Source organism: Hippoglossus stenolepis, chromosome 2 (genome assembly GCF_022539355.2).
Source record: "Hippoglossus stenolepis isolate QCI-W04-F060 chromosome 2, HSTE1.2, whole genome shotgun sequence".
NCBI lineage: Eukaryota > Metazoa > Chordata > Actinopteri > Pleuronectiformes > Pleuronectidae > Hippoglossus > Hippoglossus stenolepis.
Window position 1 is genome coordinate 28,870,080 of NC_061484.1, and position 20,986 is coordinate 28,891,065.

Genomic DNA, 20,986 nt, shown 5'->3' on the forward strand with positions numbered 1-20,986 from the left:
CACTTTACAAACAGCTCCCAAACACACCCTGCAACAAACTACACACACACACACACACACAGTATGCATGCATTCACACCAAATCATCCAAGCGTCCCAGCCACCCCTCCTCCCCCCCCCTCTCGAGGGAGGCGCAGACTGTCCTCTCCTTCCCTCTTCGTCTCTCTGAACATTTCTCCTGACTTAAGGCGGCGGTTTTACACAAAGCATCGCGAAAAAAAAAAAAAAAGGACTTCTTTTAAAAAAGGGAAACAAAACAATGTGCAAACTGTCTCCTCGCCCCCCCCGCCCCTCCTCCCTCAGTTCCCGTCACTCCTTTTTTCCTTTCTTTATCTCAACTCTTCTTCTCCTTAGTTATTAAACTTATTGGTCAGGTCTCCACAGATCGTACCATGTGCTCCAGAATATAGGGTGGGGCCGGGCATGGATTAAAAACCACTTGCTCCTGGATGCTCGTCTCAGGATTAGAGAGAAATAATAAAATAAAAACTGGATTTTCATGTTAATATATCAAGAGTCTCTAAACATCTTTCTTTAAAAGCCATGTCGTAAAAAGCAGACAATTGTTTTATAACACTGGGCAACGAAACCGGTTCAGTTAAAATCAGTTTAGACGAATCCTCGACGGCTGTTTTTGGTTCTTATCCGAGTGTTTCGACGCTGTGTGTTATACTTAAAGAGGCGACTTAGCAACAGACCCTTCAACTCGAGGAGGGTGTGTGTGTGTGTGTGTGTGTGTGTGTGTGTGTGTGTGTGTCTCAATCTGAACATTATAAACCTGTAACAGTGACATGAAACAGTTCCACTCGCACACTTCTGATCCCACACGGGCAATAAGGTGCTTCGGGTTTTCTTCTCGTCATAAACCATCAAACAAAAAATAAAATTTCAGTTACGTCAGAAATGTCTAATTTATAATAAAACAAATCTAGAATATGTAGTATTTTGGGTTTTTTTTAAATTGTACTCTGTAATTGTAATTTGTTTGAATTTCTATACAATATAATGCGCTTTGCTGTGAGATTTTATAAAACAATTATAATTTAAATGCGTCAATAAATTTACTTCTGGCAGATATGTATATTCAACACAGTGGTAAATAAAAACAGAAATGAGATATTTTAAACGTCACAGGTGAAGCAGCTCGTTGTGTAGCAGCAGCTGGATTCTTTTTTTAATTTAAACACTCGACTTGTTTCATTGCAGTGATGAATTCATGTTAAATCAATTTTGAGCCTATGTACTTACTTCAAAAAGGTCTATTGATATGTTTGAAAATAATGTTTTTCACGCTGGAAAGGTGATTGTATGTTAAAAGAAATCGATTAAAGTATAAAAGAGTAATATAACCAACGAGTGCATTTATCTAAAATGGTCGGGTATCTTTTCTTTGACTCTGTGCCATCAGTAGTTTTTTTTTTTACAGAACCAAAGTGGGCGTAAGACGACAAACCGACTTTTGTGGCCTGGATGCATTTAAAACTAATCAAGTCCACTTCAGTGACGAGAGGAACTGAAACTTGGATCTGCCACAGATTATGTGGATATATTGGCAAACAATTCCTAGTTTGGGTCTGGGATTGATTTTTCGGAGGAAAGGGCAGCAACTGATGATAAAATCTGTTTTGAAGACGATTTGAATATCTGTATGAAACACTGCAAAGCTGTTCACGACCGGACAATTGAAAAAGTTCACCTGGAGCCCGAAGGTCAACCTCAAACTGAACAAAAGCAAAACGCCGGCCTGAAGAGAAAAGATGTAGTTCTGTCGTTCAGCTACGCAACAATCAAAAGCAGATATGATCTGCAATGACTTTCAGGTTTGTTTCCATTATTTCTTTCTCTTAATATTCTAAACACCTCATATTAAGCCGGGAAACTCAAACCCAACAAACCGAACCTTCAGGAAATGCAGTGAATCTTTATCTTCTCCATCATCTCTACTGCTAAACCTCAGCTGCATGCGTACAACATGTGATGAGCGACGGCCACTCGGCTCTGCTTCGGTGCAACTCCCCCTTTTCTTCCCACAATGCTCTGGTGTACTGTAGCTGATGCAGCTGACAGCGCCCAAATGCATATTAGCGTGTGTGTGTGCGCTCGCCATCGTGGTGGGTGAATGAATCAACGAAGCGTGTGTGAAAACACGCCGTCTGGCCTCCTTCCCTCTCACTCTCTCTCTCTGTATTCCAGCTCACAAACAAACTGTGTGGCCGCTCAAACACACACCTACACACACGCGCACGCAGAGCCGCGTTTCTTGCCATGTACCAATGCTTGAATTAGCACCTTTGTCCGTGCCAGACGAGCACACGTCCAGGCAGCGAGCCTGAGGAAGCTCGTGCTGCTAACAGGCACGGCTGTGAATTTATCAGAGGGAAAACAATTTAAACACGAGTTGAAAACAAAAGAACATTGCCACTGTATCCACATACACACAAACAAACACACACAAACACACACGGACACTTCTCGTTCCTAAGCTCACAGGCAGGAAACTTGCTTTTGGATATTTCTTGACTTTCCTTCAGATTTTTAAAAATAAAAACGGGTGATGAACAGACATAATTGGATTTTAGCTCGTATTTTTTCGTCTTTTTCATTTTTTAAATAAAACCACCCCTCTTCTCTTTCTTTTAACGTACAAAAACATAATTCGATTGTACTCGTATCGCAGGAAATAACACAGTGCAAACTCTTTGACAATCATCAGTAACAAGGAGCCTTGGCAAAACTCACACATAAGGAACTTTAACAGTAGAAGTAAACAAACTGAAATTATCTTTTTCTTTAAGGGTCAAAAAATAAAAGGAGATTAGGTGGTAAAAAGTTTTAGTCACGCAAATCTTAGTTCTCTTTTTTTTTTTTTATCTGCCACCAAAAATGGCCGACAAATTGCCAGCAGCTAAAAATGCTGCCGCTCGGAATTCAGCAGTATTTCTCCAGCGGCTGGTCATTTAGTTTCCCAGCATGCCCAGCAGGAGTTATGGAGCAGGGTTGGTGAGGTGTGGGGGGCGGGGGGGCGGGGATCATAAACCATGCCAATATACATATTAATATTAATTTCAACCCCTGACCTCGTCGACCCCACGCTTCCATCTGGGCGTCCACATGAAATAAAGCAAAACAATAATAGAACTGGGCTCTGTACAATCTCTCTCTGCCTCCACTAACTCTCGACGCTTCGCCACGCATACATTCATTATCAAAAACAACAGTGTTACTGGAGTTCGGAAAAGGAAACGTCACTGGAACACAGGGTTCGCCCCCCCCGCCCCAGGGAATGTCTGATTGATTATGGTAAGAAAAATGGCCTCAGTGACAGTACACACTTTAACACATAAAAAAATAAAGGCTTAAACTATCAGGTCTGGAAAAGTTGCAGAGGGATGAGGAGCTGGGGGGGGGGGTGTCTTCCCTCTGCCACCTTTCTTTCTCTGTTGTCTTTCTATCTCTCTCCACCAGAACAGGAAGGAGGAACAACCCGAAATGAGGCGTTCAGGGTTGGAGAAAGATGGAAATGAGGACAAACAAAAGAGGGAAAGCAGAACAAAATGACCAAAAGAGTAAAAGTAGAGACATGTCCCCAAACAAATGGCGGCTCAGTGAGGACTGACAACTGTCGTCACGGCCTCAGGGAGGCCACCGTTCTCTACTCATCGCCCCCAGAGAAATCCCATCCCCCCATCAATCTGTCCTTTCATCTATCTGTCCGTTCACTCACTCAAAACAAATTGCTGCCATCTCCTACCGCCCCATGGAGGGCGTCTGCTGTCGTGGCTCCACCTCCCGATTCGTGACTGTTGGCGGCTGCTGCTGCCGCCGCCGCTGCCACAGCCTCCAGGGAGGCAGGGTCAAATCCTTGCTCCGCCCCCAGCCCATCAGCCTCCATCTTCACGCTGTCGGCCAGGAAGGCGGAGTAGGCGTCACTGTCGGCCATCAGCAGTTTAAGCTTGGGGATCCAGCTCTTGCGGACGACGCGACGAGCGTTGGTGCACATGTCGGCCGCGATGGCATTCATCTCGCTCTCCTTGAAGCTCGGCGCAAAGTTCTGGCAGTAAACTGCAGGAAGCGAGAGAGGTGGAAAAAGAGAGAGAGAGAGATGAGGTTAAAAACACACAAACAGCAAAACCACTGCAAGGAGTCTTAAATAAGTGTTTACATGTGTCTGTATGACTCACATTTGACAGCGTGCAGAACTCGGTTGTCCAGGGGTTTACGACTCGGGTCGTTGGTTGAAGAGCGGATACCTGTTCCACAGCTGTTTGCCAGAGTGCTCCTGAGCAAGAGACAAAAAACACAACCATCAACGTGAAAGTAAACTTTCAATGTGGGTTATTTAGCTACTAAAGTACATTTGAGTGTTTGTTTAATCATCACGTGTTAATATAATTATCAGCAATACACAGATATCCAAATTAATGTATATAAATTGTGTACAAGGCTAAAATCAACCCAAGTTAAGATGGCGACTGTATCCATTAGAAGTCTGAGGAAGAGTTTTCTTGCTTTAAATGTCACTACTGAAAATAAATTCCTTATAGCAGCTTGGGTTTCATTCCTGCTGCTCTGGTTCCAACCCCATCACCGGCCAAACGTGTCGGACACTGACCTGTCAAAGAACGCCGCCAGCAGGCGTCTGAGCAACACTTTGTGGCGGGTGCCGGCGCTGACGTGGCAGTTCATGAGCTGGGCACGGGAGATGAACACGGACGTGCCGCTCACCAGCTCCAGCTTCTCGGCCGGGTCGCCCTCCTCGTACAGCTTCGGGTGGCAGCGGTTGCCGATCTGGCTGATGAGCTCGGCGGGCAGCGAAGCCAGGTCCTGCCGAGAACGTGCCCCCCTGCCTCCCCGCCCGCCGCCCGAGTCTGGGGCCAGGTCCGGCAGAGCCTCCACCCTCTCCCCGACCACTGAGGAGGGAAAAAACACTGAGATGAGCTTTGATGTTGTAAATTGTAAATAAAAGATGGACGACATGACAGCTCCCAAAGGTGAAGCCAAATCATCTGGATCTCCCCCTGGTGGCTGGCTTCAGCACGAGGGCAGCACCCAAATCTTAAATAATTTACATTAATATTTGTACAGTGGGAAGTGGACGTGCATCGGCCATCTTTATTTATGTTCCATGTTTGATACCCAGCTGTTATATCAATGGCTTTTCACAGAGGTTCCAATTATTATGACTGAGATCGTGTTCTGGGAGAAATCCGGACAGTTTCAATTAGCACATTTTAGATTTCAAATTAAATCTTTCATGAATCCACATGTTGATGATAAAATTACTAACAGAAATAATTGCTAAGCTCTGCGTCATGAAAGGCATGTAGCCAGGTTCTAAAGTGAGTTGGTTCAGTTCTAAGTGTGTTTCATGGATTCCAACAAAGAGGCATTTACACTGCACTTTGCCTCAGCCGCCTCCATTCATGCATTAAATTCCTTTGCTGTGTATTTTCCCAACTTGTTGTTATGCAGTGGAAAAGACAACATGAGGTCAAACTCTGATAATTCAGTTTCAGGTCAGCGGAGATGTTTCCCCCCCCAGACCTTTTTGACTAAAAGAAAAAGTCCTTCGACCACTGAATTCGTCTGAAGTGTGAAAACACTTGTTTGGAAAGTTCGGACAATAGAAGAAAAAGAAGAAGAGGAAGCAGCTGCAGACTTCCCCTCCTACGATATACTGTTTGAACGATGAGAAGCAGAATCTACATCTTTAAGCGTTTTCCATGTTTTCAACATTTCATTCTCCTCCACATCTGAGAAGTTTGGACCAACAACACGACAGCGAGACTTGGCGGAGATGAGACAGAAACTTCCAGATTTACATGAAATCACAGAGACCTTGAGGTGAACTCGCACACTTTGTATTCAGAGCTTACCCGCTGCTCCGGTACTCTTCCTCGTCGTCGTGGTAACTGATTGGCGAGTCACTGGTGTACATGCTCAGCGTGCCCGGGCTCGTGCCCTCTGGGGTTCCACCGTTGTGGTTATTGTTGTTATGGTTGTTATGGTTGCTGTTGAGTCCGGCTCCTCCCACTGAAGTGGTGCCGCCGCCCATCATCACAGCGTTGCCAGATGCAGGTCCACGACCAGAGGCATCCTGGGTAGTGTTGTTAGAAGAGGAGGAGGAGGAAGAGGAGGAAGAATAGCGTGCAGCCTTCCTCATTCCGCCACCCCCTCCAGACCCTCCGCCCCCATCACGGTTGCCCCCTTCCCACAGCCGCTTGGCCACGGGGGTGCAGACCACCGAGTAGGGGGAGCCCTCCTGCTAAGGAGGAGAGAATTACCCGTTAGTAACCATCACCTGACTGGAACGCCACAAAACAACCGACAACATTAACCAACCGAAGTAGAGCTTGTCTTGTTCTTAAAGTCCCCTTCCAAGTCCTTATGCCATTTATATGATAAAAAACATTTTGTGTGAATTAAACATCTAGTGCCATGGATGAATGTTCCCACCGTGACACTGAAGTAAACAAATGCCAGTCTGAAAAAACAGCTTTCGACAGCCAGGGTTTGTGATGTCACAAACCTAATGAACCAATCCTGTCAACTTGTCGATGGGCTTCAGGGGCTGGAAAAGCCTCCTCAACAGCAGGTGGCGCTGTGAGGGTGGAGAGACTGGGAGCAGGGGCGGGGCCATATTGCCATATTTCTAAATCTTCGTCCTTAATTGAGGAATGTGTAGATTTACATTTAAGAACATTTTGAGGCCACTGGGGAATTTTTTTCAAAAGAACTTTTGAATATGTCATTTTATACAAAATAGTTTTAAGAGGGGAAATAAGCTGTTGGAGTGGGGCTTTAAAAACAAATATCATATTTGATCGTTTCCACCGATAAACGATAAAAAGACACATACATCAAACAGACTGCGAATAAAACGTGTTGAGAAATGCCCGATGTTGCAAAGTTAAACTTTCTGGTGCGCACCAGAAAGTTCCTCCTGGGACACAGTACATTTCTTTAGTTTACCAGATTTTGAATCACCTTTCTTTTAAAAAAGCCATTTTAAAAAACTGAAACACATGAAAAGACCATCTGGTGTTTGAATGAAGTTACCGTCATGTGGCAATAAGAGGTTTTATTTTACTTTAACACCCGAGTGCTCATTAATATGGACGATGAAAACACAAACAAACCACACTTATCTCTGTATTAAGGCTCTTACTGCCACCTCCATTGAAAGCCTATATAAAGTGGTTGACTGTAAACAATGTAAATGGTGACCTCCATCATAATTTATGTCACTTTATTCTGTGGTATATTTCAGAAAAAGACTTTCAGGTTATGATTCGTTCAAAAGCTTTTCAGTCACTGTTAAAAGGAAGTGATTTTATTATAGCTCTCCCTGAAAGTCTCTCAAAGCCTCAAACGTCCAACTCAAAGAAACGCCTCCTCAGGATTCCCTTCTTCAAATGCCGTCAGTGATTTACACCAAACACCAAAGAGGGTGTTAATAAGTGCAACCAAGCGAGGAGTGTACCTGCTGCGGGTGGGGGGTGGTCTGAGGAGTGGTCGACGTCTGTTCTGTCTTTACCTTGGACACCAGGGGAAGGGGTGTAAGACATGAGGAGGGCCTCCCTGTGGCCGTGGCGACAACACCGCCTCCACCCCCTCCCACTGTTTGAGTGACAGGGCTCTGAGGCTCAGAGGGCGGGGTCTCCTCAGTGTGGAGACCCTGGGAGTCACAGCTTGGAGATGAGACCTGGAGACGGGTGATAAGATAAAAATGTCATGACTACACTTCCTAAGTAGAGTTAACACGTTTCTGGTATAGACTGAAATGTGTCGTAAATAAAGATGGACGACGTGTCTCCACTTCCTCCCACAGTCCATCAGATTGACCAATAGCAGTCTCAGCTGTCAATCACGACCTTTCACCCCATTTTAGATCATAAAATAACTTATTAAAACCAAACTTAATAGCAACATGAAAACTTGAACATACATTAGTGTGATATGAACAAACCACAATGACAGAAACCAAGAAAAAAAATCATTTAACGTGTACTTTGACTTGAGTTTGGTCCACGTCCAAAAATATACTAACGTGGAGGAGGACGTTTTTTGACCTATAATGCAGCCGACCACCAGGGGGTCATCTACTCAAGTTGCCCAAATTCCTTGGTCGCTTGAAAAAAAAAAAAAAAAGCAGTAGATGGAGTAGAAAACATGTTGTAATGTGATTGAGAGTTGACTTTTCCAATTGGCTGCTTCAACATGATTTGGCACAACCAGCTGCTATGACATCATCACTGAGCTCAGCTTGTTTCTGTTGGCTGCTGTTCTGCGCTCAGCTCCAGTTTCAGGTGTTTCTCCAGTTCTGCTGAGAACTGAACGCTCTTCCTGGAAACACTCACAACTAAAGCAGAAACTACTACTGCTGAGTGGACACCGGCACCAGCAGGGGAGACACTCCACACCGTCGCGGTGCCAGGTTTTCTTCTCATATCTACTCTGTCTGGCCGTTTCAAAGTGTACATTCAAGGAAATCAGTTTTCCGCGTTAATATGCAGATTTATGCAGCGAGGCACTCCGAATCTAATCAGATCTACAAACACAGATAACCCCTCAGTGAAATCACACCATGCATAATGCCACACACAACAGGTGCCAGGGAGGTAGCTCAAAAACGTAATGTGATGATACTCATGTCTAAGATATTTTAACTCCATGATTACACTTTGCAGGATTATAAATACATAGAGAAACTGGTTATGTAAAATTCCAATGAACTCATGTCTTTACCAATCGTTCCACATCTGGATTCATCTAATAAAGTCTTAGATCAATGTATATTAAAGCTTCATTCACAGGTTACCTTGAGGAAGAACTCTGTGCCTTTCTCCATGATCTGTTGGATCTGGAGGAAGCCGGCGGTGTACATGAGCAGGAACTGGTCTCCAACGTTCATGCTGAGGCGTCCTGTGTAGCAGAAGGCCAGGATCTGCTGGAAGCTCTGCGGCTGCACTGCCGGGGGCAGCTCCACCACCGAACTCTTACCACCAGCGTTGAACAGATCCCTGAAGTAGGAGCTGCTGGCGGCCAGAACCGCACGGTGGGCCTGAGGGGTAAACCGCAGGAAAAGGTAAGTCATGAGTGGAGCTCGACTGATATGGATTTATGGGGCGGGATAAATATATATTAGAATTTGACAATGATTGCTAAGATGTTGTTCTCAAACCCTCACGACAAATAAATGTAAGTGATGTTTGATATTTTATTGTTATTATAAATAAAAAGAAAACAGCAACTTTAAAAAACTTTGTAAACTTGGACTTTTTTGTAAAACAAACATCTTTTCTGCATTTTTTATTCAGTAAAATAAAAGTCATCTTCCAGCCAAACATAGATGCATATTTGATTCGTCTGTGAACGGCTCATATCGGTCAAGATAAAGTATGAACCCACCGTGACGTCACCCAGTGTGTGAGCTGCCGTCTGAAGCCTAGAGTTTGACATTTAGTCCAGCGCCATCTGGTTTTTTGAAACCAGAAGGAGCAGGTGGTGCTTTATGGTTTATTGGACTCTGAACGGGACCATAATTTACAAACTGAACATCATGCTATATTGAAGAAGACTTGACGCTAGAGATTGAGACCATAAACTCCTTATGAAAGTGTTTACTGGCGTTATAAATCAAGGGAGAAGTCGAGTCCTTTTCTCTTCTATAGAAACTGACTTCTTCAAAACCAGCAGTCAGACTCCGGTGGTCAGAGAACACGCATCAGGCTCCTCGGCATTAGCTTCATGTGGCGGACCTGCTGTCTACGACCATTTATATATACAGCCAATGGTTGGGCTCCAGTTATCAGGGTGTAAAAGGTAAACAGGAAAATTGGCTTCATCTCATCTGGCTGACAAATGATTACAGTAATCTCACTTTACTAGAGTTTTTTCCAACTCGTATTAAAACAGATAATCTATTTTTGAAATACTGACCACAACACAAACTGTACCAATCTGTAAAGGAATCATTTCCTCATATGAAATATGACAAGTTCTTGGCCTTGGCCTTACAAAGTGAAAGTGTATCGAACAAATCCAAAGATTTATGCCTCCAGTGAGAGAGGTGGCCAAATGGAGCTCAGGAAATCTATTAGAAATCATTTAATGCACAACTCTGGTTGTTTTTCACCTGGGCCATATTTCCCCGTCTCACCGATTGATTCTGAGCAAAATCTTGTCAATATCTTCACTGTGGAACTAATTACACTTTACTGTGGCCGTCAGGGTCACTGATACAGGACGGACCAACAATCAATCAAAATATAACACACACAAAGCATGTCCACAGATATTACAAGACGTTTATCATCTTTTTTTTATGGTTATTACATATTTATGTCTTAATAATGAGTAGTATGTACAAGTATTCTTATTATTGTACATTAATTTTGCAATACACATTTTATTCTGTTTTGTACATTTGTAATTATCATTATTTTTCTGTCTTTTATTACTTACTTTTCTTTATTTTTGCTACAACTGAGATTTTCACCCATTTATTCTAAAATATTATTTAGCTTTCAAGACACGTCTGCTTCGAGCTTTAAGATCATGTTTAATTATTGAGATGACAATATGATCATTACTTATGCACAGTTCACACTAATTGATTTTTAGCCAAATTTTCCACTCGCCGTCAAAAGCCCCAGATCGGAGCCAAATCTGCGTTCAATCGACAGTCGCGTTAAAACAAATCTACGATAACTGCAGCGAATCAGAGCGCAGGATGAGGCGACGGTGGTTTAAACGGAACACAGGGCAGCAAGTCGTGTTGCGAGAACGGCGCAGACGATTTTAAAATTCATGTAGCCTGAACCTGGCATCAGCAGGTAAAATGACCAACAGGCCAATGTCCCAGGAAAGTTTTATTTTTTTAGTTCTTTAGAAAAATAACCATCACAGAATAACTGGTGCAGTTATAAGGACTGTGGTCACACAGCTTCACAGTAAAATACAGAGTCTGAGCACAGAATAGAAAACAGTAATAAAAAAAAAACCTTCTGACCTTGAAGGCGTGTCCCTTGACGACCACAGAGACATCACAGTATAGGCCCTGCAGCCGCTGTTCGTTCAAACACTCCAGGACGTTGTTGCCAAAGTTAGGGATCGCCATCTGCAGCGTCTGAGCCATAACGCTCTGCCCAGCACCACAGGGTCTACAGGAAAACAGAGAAGTAGAAGTTAGACTTGACAGAGGACTGGATGGAGGGAGGAAGGAGATCTGAGGGAAAGAAGGCAGGGACATAATAGAGGAATGAAAGGAAGGTGAGGAGGGGGGAGAACGTGGGTGAACAGAGAGACACTGGAGGGGTGATGCGGAGGTGAGGACAAAATTAGGCAGCCGAGCAGGAGAGGAGGAAACACGGTTACCAGCGAGTGATGAGACAAGGATAAAAGAAGGTCGAGAAGCTGTTTTCGAAAATGGAGACGAGATCGAGACGAGGAGGGAGGAAAGAGACTTAAAATAAAGGAACAGGCTAAGTAAAGTGTATGATGATTAATGGATTAAGTATTTGGTAAACAACTTTAATTCTAAACTCCAAATGAACTTCGAATGAAAGAGAATTTCGGGGCCACCAGCGACAGTTATATAAGCCGTCTTTCTCTTTTTTTCAAAACCTTGTTTCATTACATCTAATTCACAGTTAATAAACTGTTTTGTGGTTTTTGGCCTACTTTGTTATTTCCTCTCAGTCAAAACACAGTCGCTTACATAACTCGTCTATTCCACTCGTCCTCGTCACGATTCCAACAAGGAAGCCCGAGATGAGAAAAGTGGGGGAGCTGTCAAATTCGTGACAATAAAAATAAACAAAAGGACATATACACATCCCTCTAAACACATCTTTGTCTCAGGAATGGGAGCGTCCCCGTCCTGTGGACCCTTTATCTGTGATAATGCACGAACAATATGCAGGATATAAATCCTCTAATGCCAAGTGTGATGGAGCAGAAGTAAACAGATGAGAACAGTCACGACTACGCTGCTGAACAAATACATTCAAGATCATGATCCTCGTGACGGATGATGTAGAAACGTTCAGCTTCCGTTGGACAGTAGCTGGTCGGAGTAGATGATGCCGGGCTCCTCTGCTGGCTGCAACCCAAAACAAACCACTACCGGAGAACAATATTATGGTGATTAGCTTCGCTGCTCCGCTGGGAGAAACACTCGCAGACGAGACCTAGTAACCTAAACAGCGGCGGAATGCTACATCACCTCAGGTTCTCCTCATGAACGCTGCAGCAGAAGCCCAGAGGTCACAGAGGGGTCACAGCAGCAGAAATCTCACCATCTTTTCACAACTTTGATCTGACACACAACTCAACCCTGAAGACAAAAACTTCAGACCAACTTTATATTGGCTGCTTGACCCCAGTGGGGAAATGAGGCCGACTTTATGATAATAAGAAGAAACATTGATGAGATGTCTCTTGAAGTATGGAAAATGTCTAGAACTCGCTGCTCGGGTCATGACAAACTCACGGCTTGTGCTTAAGAGGCCTTGTTTTTTTGTGCAAAATTTTGTTTATATAAATGAACAGCTGCCCTCGGCCTCGTGCCCACAAACTTATGTTTGTGTTAAAGAGATTATTCATTCATTTGTCCAAGCTTTGGTCTACGATTAAAGAAAAATGGAATTGTAATGTTGCTGTATATTCAGTACGCTGCTTCACTGCTGCTTCGCTCAGGCCACAAATGACTATTTGCATTTCCAATCCTTTATTTCGTGTCAGCTTCTGCTTCTTTTTACGACTTTGCTCGAAGAACTGATAAGTTTCCGAATGCTCAATGTGCCCGACTACTAAAATCATCGTAACACACCGACCGGCCAACAACATTGTCTCCGACCACAGCCGCGTATGAACGCAAACTGTCGGCTTCAAACCAAAACATCTCTATCACCCCCTGGTGGCTGTTTGCAGTAAAGGTCATAAAAACAACCTCCTCAATGTTAGCAGATGGCACATTGATGTCTAACTCCACAGCTGGAAACAACAAACATAATCCACCAACAGCACAACCAGCAGTTCAACTTATAAAACAAATTTTTTAAAAAACTTTATTTCTGCTGCTACGAGAAGAATCCGGGTGACAAAAGTCATTTATTTCTAGAACCTGACACCTTTCTTGTGTTTAACAAGACAAATGTAAACTTGACCAAGTTTTAATTTCTTTTTTTCCCATTTACCGTTAAGATCTTTTCTATTTGCCACCATTTCAGCTCCACATTGAGCAGGAGATGAGCTAAGCAATGCGGATTCCTCCACTTCCACAAAGCTCTGAGCCGTGCAGCAAACCTTGAACCTGTGTTGATCTGTGGGAGGTGGTGACAGCTTTAAGGTTGTCTGAACAGCCAGGCATGACACATCATGAAAATGCCTCTTATTGCAAAACCTCACATTCAGAACGCAGCACAAAAACAAAACAAAAAAAACACCCACTTTGTTCGAAGCTGGGAAACTTAGGTTAACCAAGTAAGTAAATTTAAACTTCACCAAAAAACTCCTGGTGTTAACATCACCGACAAGAGTAAAAGTCTCCAAAAGGTGGAGCTGATCCTGGGCCAACAATAAAAGGACAGTGGTTTTAATGGGAAGCTTCCAGATGTGAGGGTGTTACCGTGCTACGCAAACCTAGGCTAGCTGAAAAATTTAAGTGAAACTAGAATCGCACTCAGAGCAAATTCTTCCGCCAACAGTCACTTTAAATTCAATCCAGCCAAAATTACACCCACTCATAGATACCAGTAAACATGCCAAATATTTCTCATCATCTCCTCATTATTTCTTTAGAAATTCACAAAAAACACCATCTCTCAAAATTTCAATAAAGTGGGAAAACAATTCCCAGATGAGCACAAACAATTATTGGGTTATTCCCTGACAGCATCCTTCTACTAAATCTGCTTAAAATCCATCCAGCAGTTTCTGAATAATCTTGCTAAATAACAGAAGCATATGAAAACATAACTTCCTTGGCAGAAGTAAAAAAGAGTCCTGAGCTCCTGCCTTACGCCCCCGTAAGGGCAGCTCTGAGAATAGGGGGCCATTAAAATTTCATTGAAATTAATTTTTAAGCTGATAGCAATTAATTAATCTTTCTAATTTGCTGCACTGGGCTAATAGAGGCAATAAAGCAGGTGCGTTTACGACACCAGTGCTACACATTTCATTACAAGTGTTTTCATTTTAGTTTTGAATGTTGAAAATTCTGGACTATTTGACCGATGCATTTTTAGAAAAACAAGTAAGATCACAGTTTTTCACACTGAGGACAGTTAATGTGATCTGAGTAACATTCCCATCATATCGAAACACATTAAGCACCTGAGCTGCATCAATTACTGACCAGTTTTCTCCAACTTATTTAGTTAAAATCAATAATGTTCTGACATAACTAAGTCAGTGTTTGATTGCCACTGTACCTTGACACATTATTGTGCCTTAACAGTTTGTGTCGATGTAAACAAATCAATATACATCACATTAATGTAATTATAATTTAACTGAAGTGCATTTGGGCCATACCCAGGATTTGTTGACCTGCATCACTTCTCCTTTAATTAGTGCATTGAGATCTCAGTGATATCATCTCATCACCTCGGTGATACTGGTGCTGGGTTTGACCTGTGCCACTGGCTGGGGGAAAATAAAAAGGCACTAAAAATGCATGATGCACGCTGTCCGCTCTCCAACACCTGCACTTCCCGTGGCTCCAAGCGAGAAATTGAACCGACAAGTGTCCCGGTGGAGCTTCTCGGCCCCGATGGTGGAGGCCCCTGATTGTTTCCAGGTGTGAACATGTGAGCAATCACATGAATAATAAGCAGGCAGCTGCTAAGACGGAGCATGATGTGAAGAAGATCGGCCCAAAATAACCACATACAACGGACAGTGGAAAGTAGATAAACATTAAAGTATGTAGCCGAGCTAGGACATCCAAGTCTTACATGTTGTAATTATTATGAGAATACCGTTGAAACGTGTAATTTTACGAGAATAAATGAAAAAAGAAAAACAAGATTTCGTTTTTTTTTAGGAAATAAGCAGCAAGCAGAACCTGTGCACGCCGGAGTTCCACTCACGCTAGATCCAAAAATCTTTAACCAATGTCATTGTTTATTGATAAAAATCTCTTTGAATATCACGAGACGAGGTCGACCACGTCCTCCCCCACTAAAGAGACAACTTCCTTCACGTCTGCAGATTAGACTCGGTTTCCTGCACAATCTTTTTAAAGTCCTGACACTGACGATAATGAGGCGCTGAAGAGACAAAAGACGAATTACGTTAAGAGACCTACACTTACGAATAACTAAACGTGATGCTCCACATTCCTCATTTTGACGCAGGCGACGGGCGGATCTCCGGATGTTCCCTCTCCAATACGACACGCAGCCTAAAATCATGACCTTTTTCTGGTAATATTTTTCTACGTGGAACCTAATACTCCTTCGTAGATATTCACCCCCGATGCGACAAAACTGGTCACAAAAGCAGAATTTGTCCGGGCGTACTTGGGTCGCTTCAAGGTCAATTTCCTCCTCCCGTGCAAGGAGTACAAATACTTTACACTTTGACACACTTTCCCCATTGTGTCACAAACCGTTTCTTCTAATCAATGTTGTATATACACACTTTTATTTTGTTGACGTGTTCAGTTACACGCAGCATCTATTGTCCTTCTGTCCATCCTGGGAGAGGGATCCTCACACGCGACTCTGGGGTTTCTACGGGTTTCCCCTGTAAATAGTTATTTTGGTAGTTTTACTCTTGAGGGTTAAGAACAGAGGATGTCGCACCTTGTTGAGATCTCTGAGACAAATTGTGATTTATGAATATGGGCTACACAAATATTATCTAAGGACTTCACAACTTTGTATAGCTTCAGTTATTCATCTTTAAATCTGTATTCATATTTGGCTTCAACACTCAGCCTCTTTAACTTGTGTCTTTCAACCACCTAAAATATAATATCTCCATTAGCAGACACTTCTTTACAGGGACAGCTCTGTAGTAGTTCTGGAGGCTGGACTCTCGCTGCACTGAACTTATTCTAGACTCACTTTGACCTTTTATTGTTCTTGTGCTCCTGTTTGACTGTTTTGTGAGGATGTCTACATTTCCCTCCGGATCAATGAAGCCTGACTTGACTTGAACACACTGCTGAGCGGCGTCGTGTCACGCGTGGACGTCCTGCAGGCGACCTCTTCCTCCTCAAAGGTCAGCGGGGTCACAACAACTTCCAGGAAACATAAAGGCCGGGTTAATTCACACCACTTGACCTTTGCCCTTCAGTCCCCATGTGCCCCATTATGTGCTTTGACTCCAGCTTCACGGTGTGTGTGTGTGTGTCTCTCTCTGAGGGTCTTCGACAACTTAGACAATTAGATTCACCCACAAACTTTGGGTTATTTTACGCAGACTAACCACAGGCTCTGGGTAAAATACCCCCGAGGAAAAGTGGCTTGATCGCCGCAGTCAGCTTGTGCACAAATAATCAATCCGACAATTATTGGAATGGGTGTCAACAGGAGCTTGTGAACTTCAGCACCCATCAATCACAACCCTGATCAGATTCAGTTTCCTGGTTTAGGGAGGTTAAAAGGTGGCCTGTTAGCAAGTAGCAGGCTAAAGCTAAGGCTAACACAGTGGAAAACACCTCCTCAGCAGAAAAGAGTCGTAAACACACCTTTATATCACCTGTGCTGGGCTCCAGCGCCGGGCAACTCTCAGGTCAAAGGGCATTTAAGGCTAAAAACCGCCGATGTTCACCGACACTCGTGGGCACAGAGGAGCCCAAAATGTGGCTATGGTGTAGCCTCCCCTGAGCACCACCGGAGCTCCAAGTTCAAAATAACGATGCGTTTATTCTTTAAAGATTAATTAAACATCGCTTCGTCTGGGAAGCGGCCCCGAGGAGGAGAGGAGCCCGCCACCAGCGGCGGCAGCAGCGGGGCGGCAGGGGCAGGCAGAGCGGGCAAGGGAGCTCTCGGTGCCCCGCCGTGTGCCAGCCTCGATGCCCGGTAGGATTTTGGGAGTCCTCGGTTGGCCCGGGCCGGTGCGTGCGTGCGTTCAGCGGAGGGAGGGAGGGAGGGAGGAGAAGGAGAGGGAGCTGCTCTATCTGATGCGAGAGACCCGGTTTAACCCCCCAGCAGCCCGCAGCACACACGCGTTCATCGTCCGAGGAACCGGGGGCACGAAACCCGCCACAGAAATAGTCGGAGGGGGATAAAATATTCAGCAGTTTAGCGCCGCCGCCTCCCCCCGTCTCCCCGGATCCGCTCGCTCGGTGCCAGCGCGGTGCGACGTCCGCGTAGACCCCGACTTCCCTCCTCCTCCTGCGGCCGAGCGGCAGCCACCGACACGGGACAGACACGCGTTGCCCCCCCCCCGCCGCCCGCCCGCCTGCCTTCCTCCAAAATGTCGCTGGCGAATAAATTATTTAATAAAATCAACCAAAAATAAATTAAAAACGAAGCCGCACAGGCCGAGGTGGGATCGTGGGTAATTATTATTTTTTTTTTACCGGAGCGGAGAGGAGGGTCTACAGCGGATCCAGGCACTCCATCTTTAGCCGACATCAACAGGTCATCCCGGGACACAAATGCGCTGCAACTGTGGGCGAGACAGACGGATGGATCCGGCATGGCGAGGAGGAGAGGAGGGGAGAGGAGAGCAGGGGGCCGGCTGTGTAACCGTAACCCGTTTACCGACATGTACCGATGGGAACAACCCGGGACTTGTGCTTTTTTTTAAAAAACACGGTTTGTTCGGTAGTTGGGGAAACTGCCTGGATCGAAATAAAAAAAGTAGTTTTATGGGGGAAGTTGAGGAATGCGGGAGGAGGAGGAGGACTCATCGAGGTGGTGGGGGGGAGGGGACAGCCCGCGGTGAGTGGAGCCGGTGAAGTGGTTAAAGTTTGGTCTGTCCCCGTGAGCCCATCCCCCACAGCGGCTACCAGAACTTTACCACCTCCGTCCCCTTTAAAAAGAACCAGAAAAAAACAACCGCTTCCACCCGCACGCACACTTCAACGCACCGCCGCAGCCCTCCACTCGAAACCCCGATTCAAGACGGCACCCCCGCCCCCCCACGGCACCCTCAGCTCCACCGACCCGGAGCCCGAACCCGAGCCCGGGCCGATGTCCTCAGTGACCGGCCGCGCTCTTTACTCACCCCTCCGTGGGCTGTGCGTAATCCGCTGGAAAGTGGTTCAATGGAGGAGCAGCCGCCGGAGAAGGAGGAGAAGAAGAAGAAGTGAGAGCGGGTCTAGCGTCTCCCTCCGCTCACAGGCAGCCATTCATTGTGACCGTGCACCGGGAACCAGCAGCCGGAGCACAAACACCGACTCATACACACACTGGACGCGGGCACGCACGCACACATGCAGGCGAGGAGGGAGAGCGCAGAGCCATCGAGGAGGAGGAGGAGGAGGAGGTTTTTTATTTGCACTCTCCCAGGAGCTGCAGACAGATCACAGAGCTACCGATCACACAGACAGACAGACAGACACACAGACACACACACACACACACACACACACACACACACACACACACACACACACAGGTGGACAGACTGTCTCACCACTTCTACCACAACTGCACCTCACGCACTTGTCAGCGAACAATGCTTACAAAACTTTCTATTTTTAAAATAATTTATGTCAAATGTAATGTATATCAAAATGTAAAGTAATGTATGTAAAAAATGTAATGTAACTAATCTACAGACAACAGAGCAGGAATGCTATTTACTGTCTTATGTATTGTGTGTCATAATGTAAAGTAATGTGTAATGTAACGTGTAATGTAACGTAATATAATTTAATGTATTTAAAATATAATATAATGTATGTCAAAATGTAATGTAATGTATGTAAATGAAATGTGTATCTAATCTAATATAATGAATGTAATGTATTGTAACACGATGTAATATAAATAATGCACGTAAAAATATAATATAATGTAATCTATGTAAAAAATATAATATAATGTACGGATGATTCAGAGCAGAAGGTAACGAGTAATGTAATAAAGGTGAAGTGAGAGTAATGAGGTTACATCGGGGAGTAATGGATGACAGGTCTGAGCCGCTGCAGGTAGACAGGCAGCGTCCCCAGCCGACCCGACCGTCTGAGCCCCACCCACCGAGTCCACCCACTCAACCCCGCTCACCCTCACCGCTCACCGGGGTGTCTTCTCCCTCGGGCCGCTGCTCCTGGAGCCTCCTCCTCTGCCTCCTTCTCCTTCCCCGGGACCGTGCGGCCGGCGGACGGCGGTTCGATCCGTGCTGGTGCGTCTAGACTCCGGGCAGGTGAGCCCTCCGGGGCCTCCAGGCGCAGCGCACGGTGAATGCTAAACAGGATGAGACTGCATCCAGGCTCGGCTCCTCGCTCCCTCTCCCTGTCATGCCAAATACCATTAACTCTATAATTCTCCTGTGTCAGATGTATAGCGCCACGCTCTCTGGGCATTTATTGTCACAGCGCCCCCATCCAGATGTTCAGTGTGCAGACAGTGTTCCCCCGCTCTCTGTCAAACATGTGCATGTGCGTTTCATGGGAACTGGACGCGAACCACTAAATGCAACAAGGTGATTATAGATTTTACAACATTAAATGAACAAATACCTAAGTACACGTTTTCCAGTGTAGATTATGCAATTATTATCTTATATTATTATAAGGACAGAGGATGTTGCACCTTGTACAGATTGTTCTAAATGAGTCAAAGTGTGATTTGTGAGTATGGGTTATATAAATATGATTTATTGATTGATTGAAAGTGGACATATGGAGGCCTCGTGGTCTCTGATCAGGATGAGGCCTCAGGTTCAGGTGAGGCAGATCCTGTCGAGTCATCCGAGGATTGTCTCTGATCGTGAATAATCCTCATGTATGAATTATTTATTCTTTATAACGACCTGTTTACTTATGTGTTTGTGTTTTTTCTTCCATTCTTTGTGTTTTCCTGGGTTTTGGAGGTTTTCTTCGTCAGTACTCCAGGTCAATGTGATAACCCCCGTGTGTCTGTTGTGAAAAATAATAAACTTCTACTCACAAAAACACAGACTGAGCCTTAAGAGATCTTCCCTGATACGGTGCTGGGGTCAGGCCAGTTTGCCACTTTGGTTTGAGCGTATCCAGCCTTCTTCAATATAATAATAAAATAAATAAAGTTTTATAGGGATGAATTAGGAAAAAGATAAGACACAGAGTATGTGCATAATATACACAGAAATATTGGTTTGCATTGAAAATGGACTTCAGTAAAGTGCAGTGGCACAGGATGATCACACAAGCATGTAAAACTGTACTTGTGCATTAAGGAGATATTAAGATAAGATAAGATAAGATAAGATAAGATAATCCTTTATTAGTCCCACAATGGGGACATTTGCAATACTACAGCAGCAAGAGTCAAAAATAGGCCTCAGTGAGTAATAAGTAAAATGCAGTACGTGTTAGGAAATATAAAAATATAGATAAATATTGAGATAGACAATAGATGAATGCATATGTATATTAGGCTGTTATACATATGTATAGGGAGATATGATATACAAAAATATTGAGTATAAAATGCTATATATGTGTGTGTCTGTGTATAAATGGGTACCATGGTCTACTAAAAACACAATATTTTATACAGTACAACTCTAAAAATACAATGGTAGAAATTCACAATAGTATACAATGTGGTATGAATATAAAAAGGTATGCAGGTGTGTATATATATATATATATATATGGGTGTAAAATCACAATCAGAGGTATATATGTGGAATCATGTAATGTGCAGAATTACACAATAGGACATATAGGATAGTATTTTTTACAGTATTTTTATGCAGTCGAATGCATTCAATGGTAATAAGATTATAACATATGGTGATTAACCTAAAGCCTAAATATAATTTTGCATTTCATTTATATTAAAAAATGACATTAACTTTCTCCATATAC

The 20,986-nt window shown here is 44.1% G+C and overlaps 1 protein-coding gene across 1 annotated transcript; it reads right to left on the reverse strand.

The window, feature by feature from the left end:
* Positions 1–303: 303 nt before the first annotated feature.
* On the reverse strand, positions 304–11,161 carry nacc1b (nucleus accumbens associated 1, BEN and BTB (POZ) domain containing b). Its single transcript, XM_047341796.1, has 8 exons — positions 11,015–11,161; positions 8,822–9,064; positions 7,484–7,705; positions 5,892–6,265; positions 5,575–5,576; positions 4,613–5,006; positions 4,182–4,279; positions 304–4,062 (listed from the first exon to the last, which is right to left on the reverse strand). Exons 1-8 carry the CDS (start codon positions 11,138–11,140, stop codon positions 3,725–3,727), a joined length of 1,797 nt encoding a protein of 598 aa, XP_047197752.1. The 5' UTR covers positions 11,141–11,161; the 3' UTR covers positions 304–3,724.
* Between the last annotated feature and the right edge of the window lie 9,825 nt (positions 11,162–20,986).

Coding starts and splice junctions, on each gene's coding strand:
- nacc1b (XM_047341796.1), bottom strand. CDS start 11,140: ATGGCTCAGACGCTGCAGATGGCGATCCCTAACTTTGGCAACAACGTC. Junction 9,065..11,014: donor TCAAGGGACACGCCTTCAAG/GTCAGAAGGTTT, acceptor TTTACCCCTCAG/GCCCACCGTGCGGTTCTGGC. Junction 4,280..4,612: donor CTGGCGGCGTTCTTTGACAG/GTCAGTGTCCGA, acceptor TCTCTTGCTCAG/GAGCACTCTGGCAAACAGCT.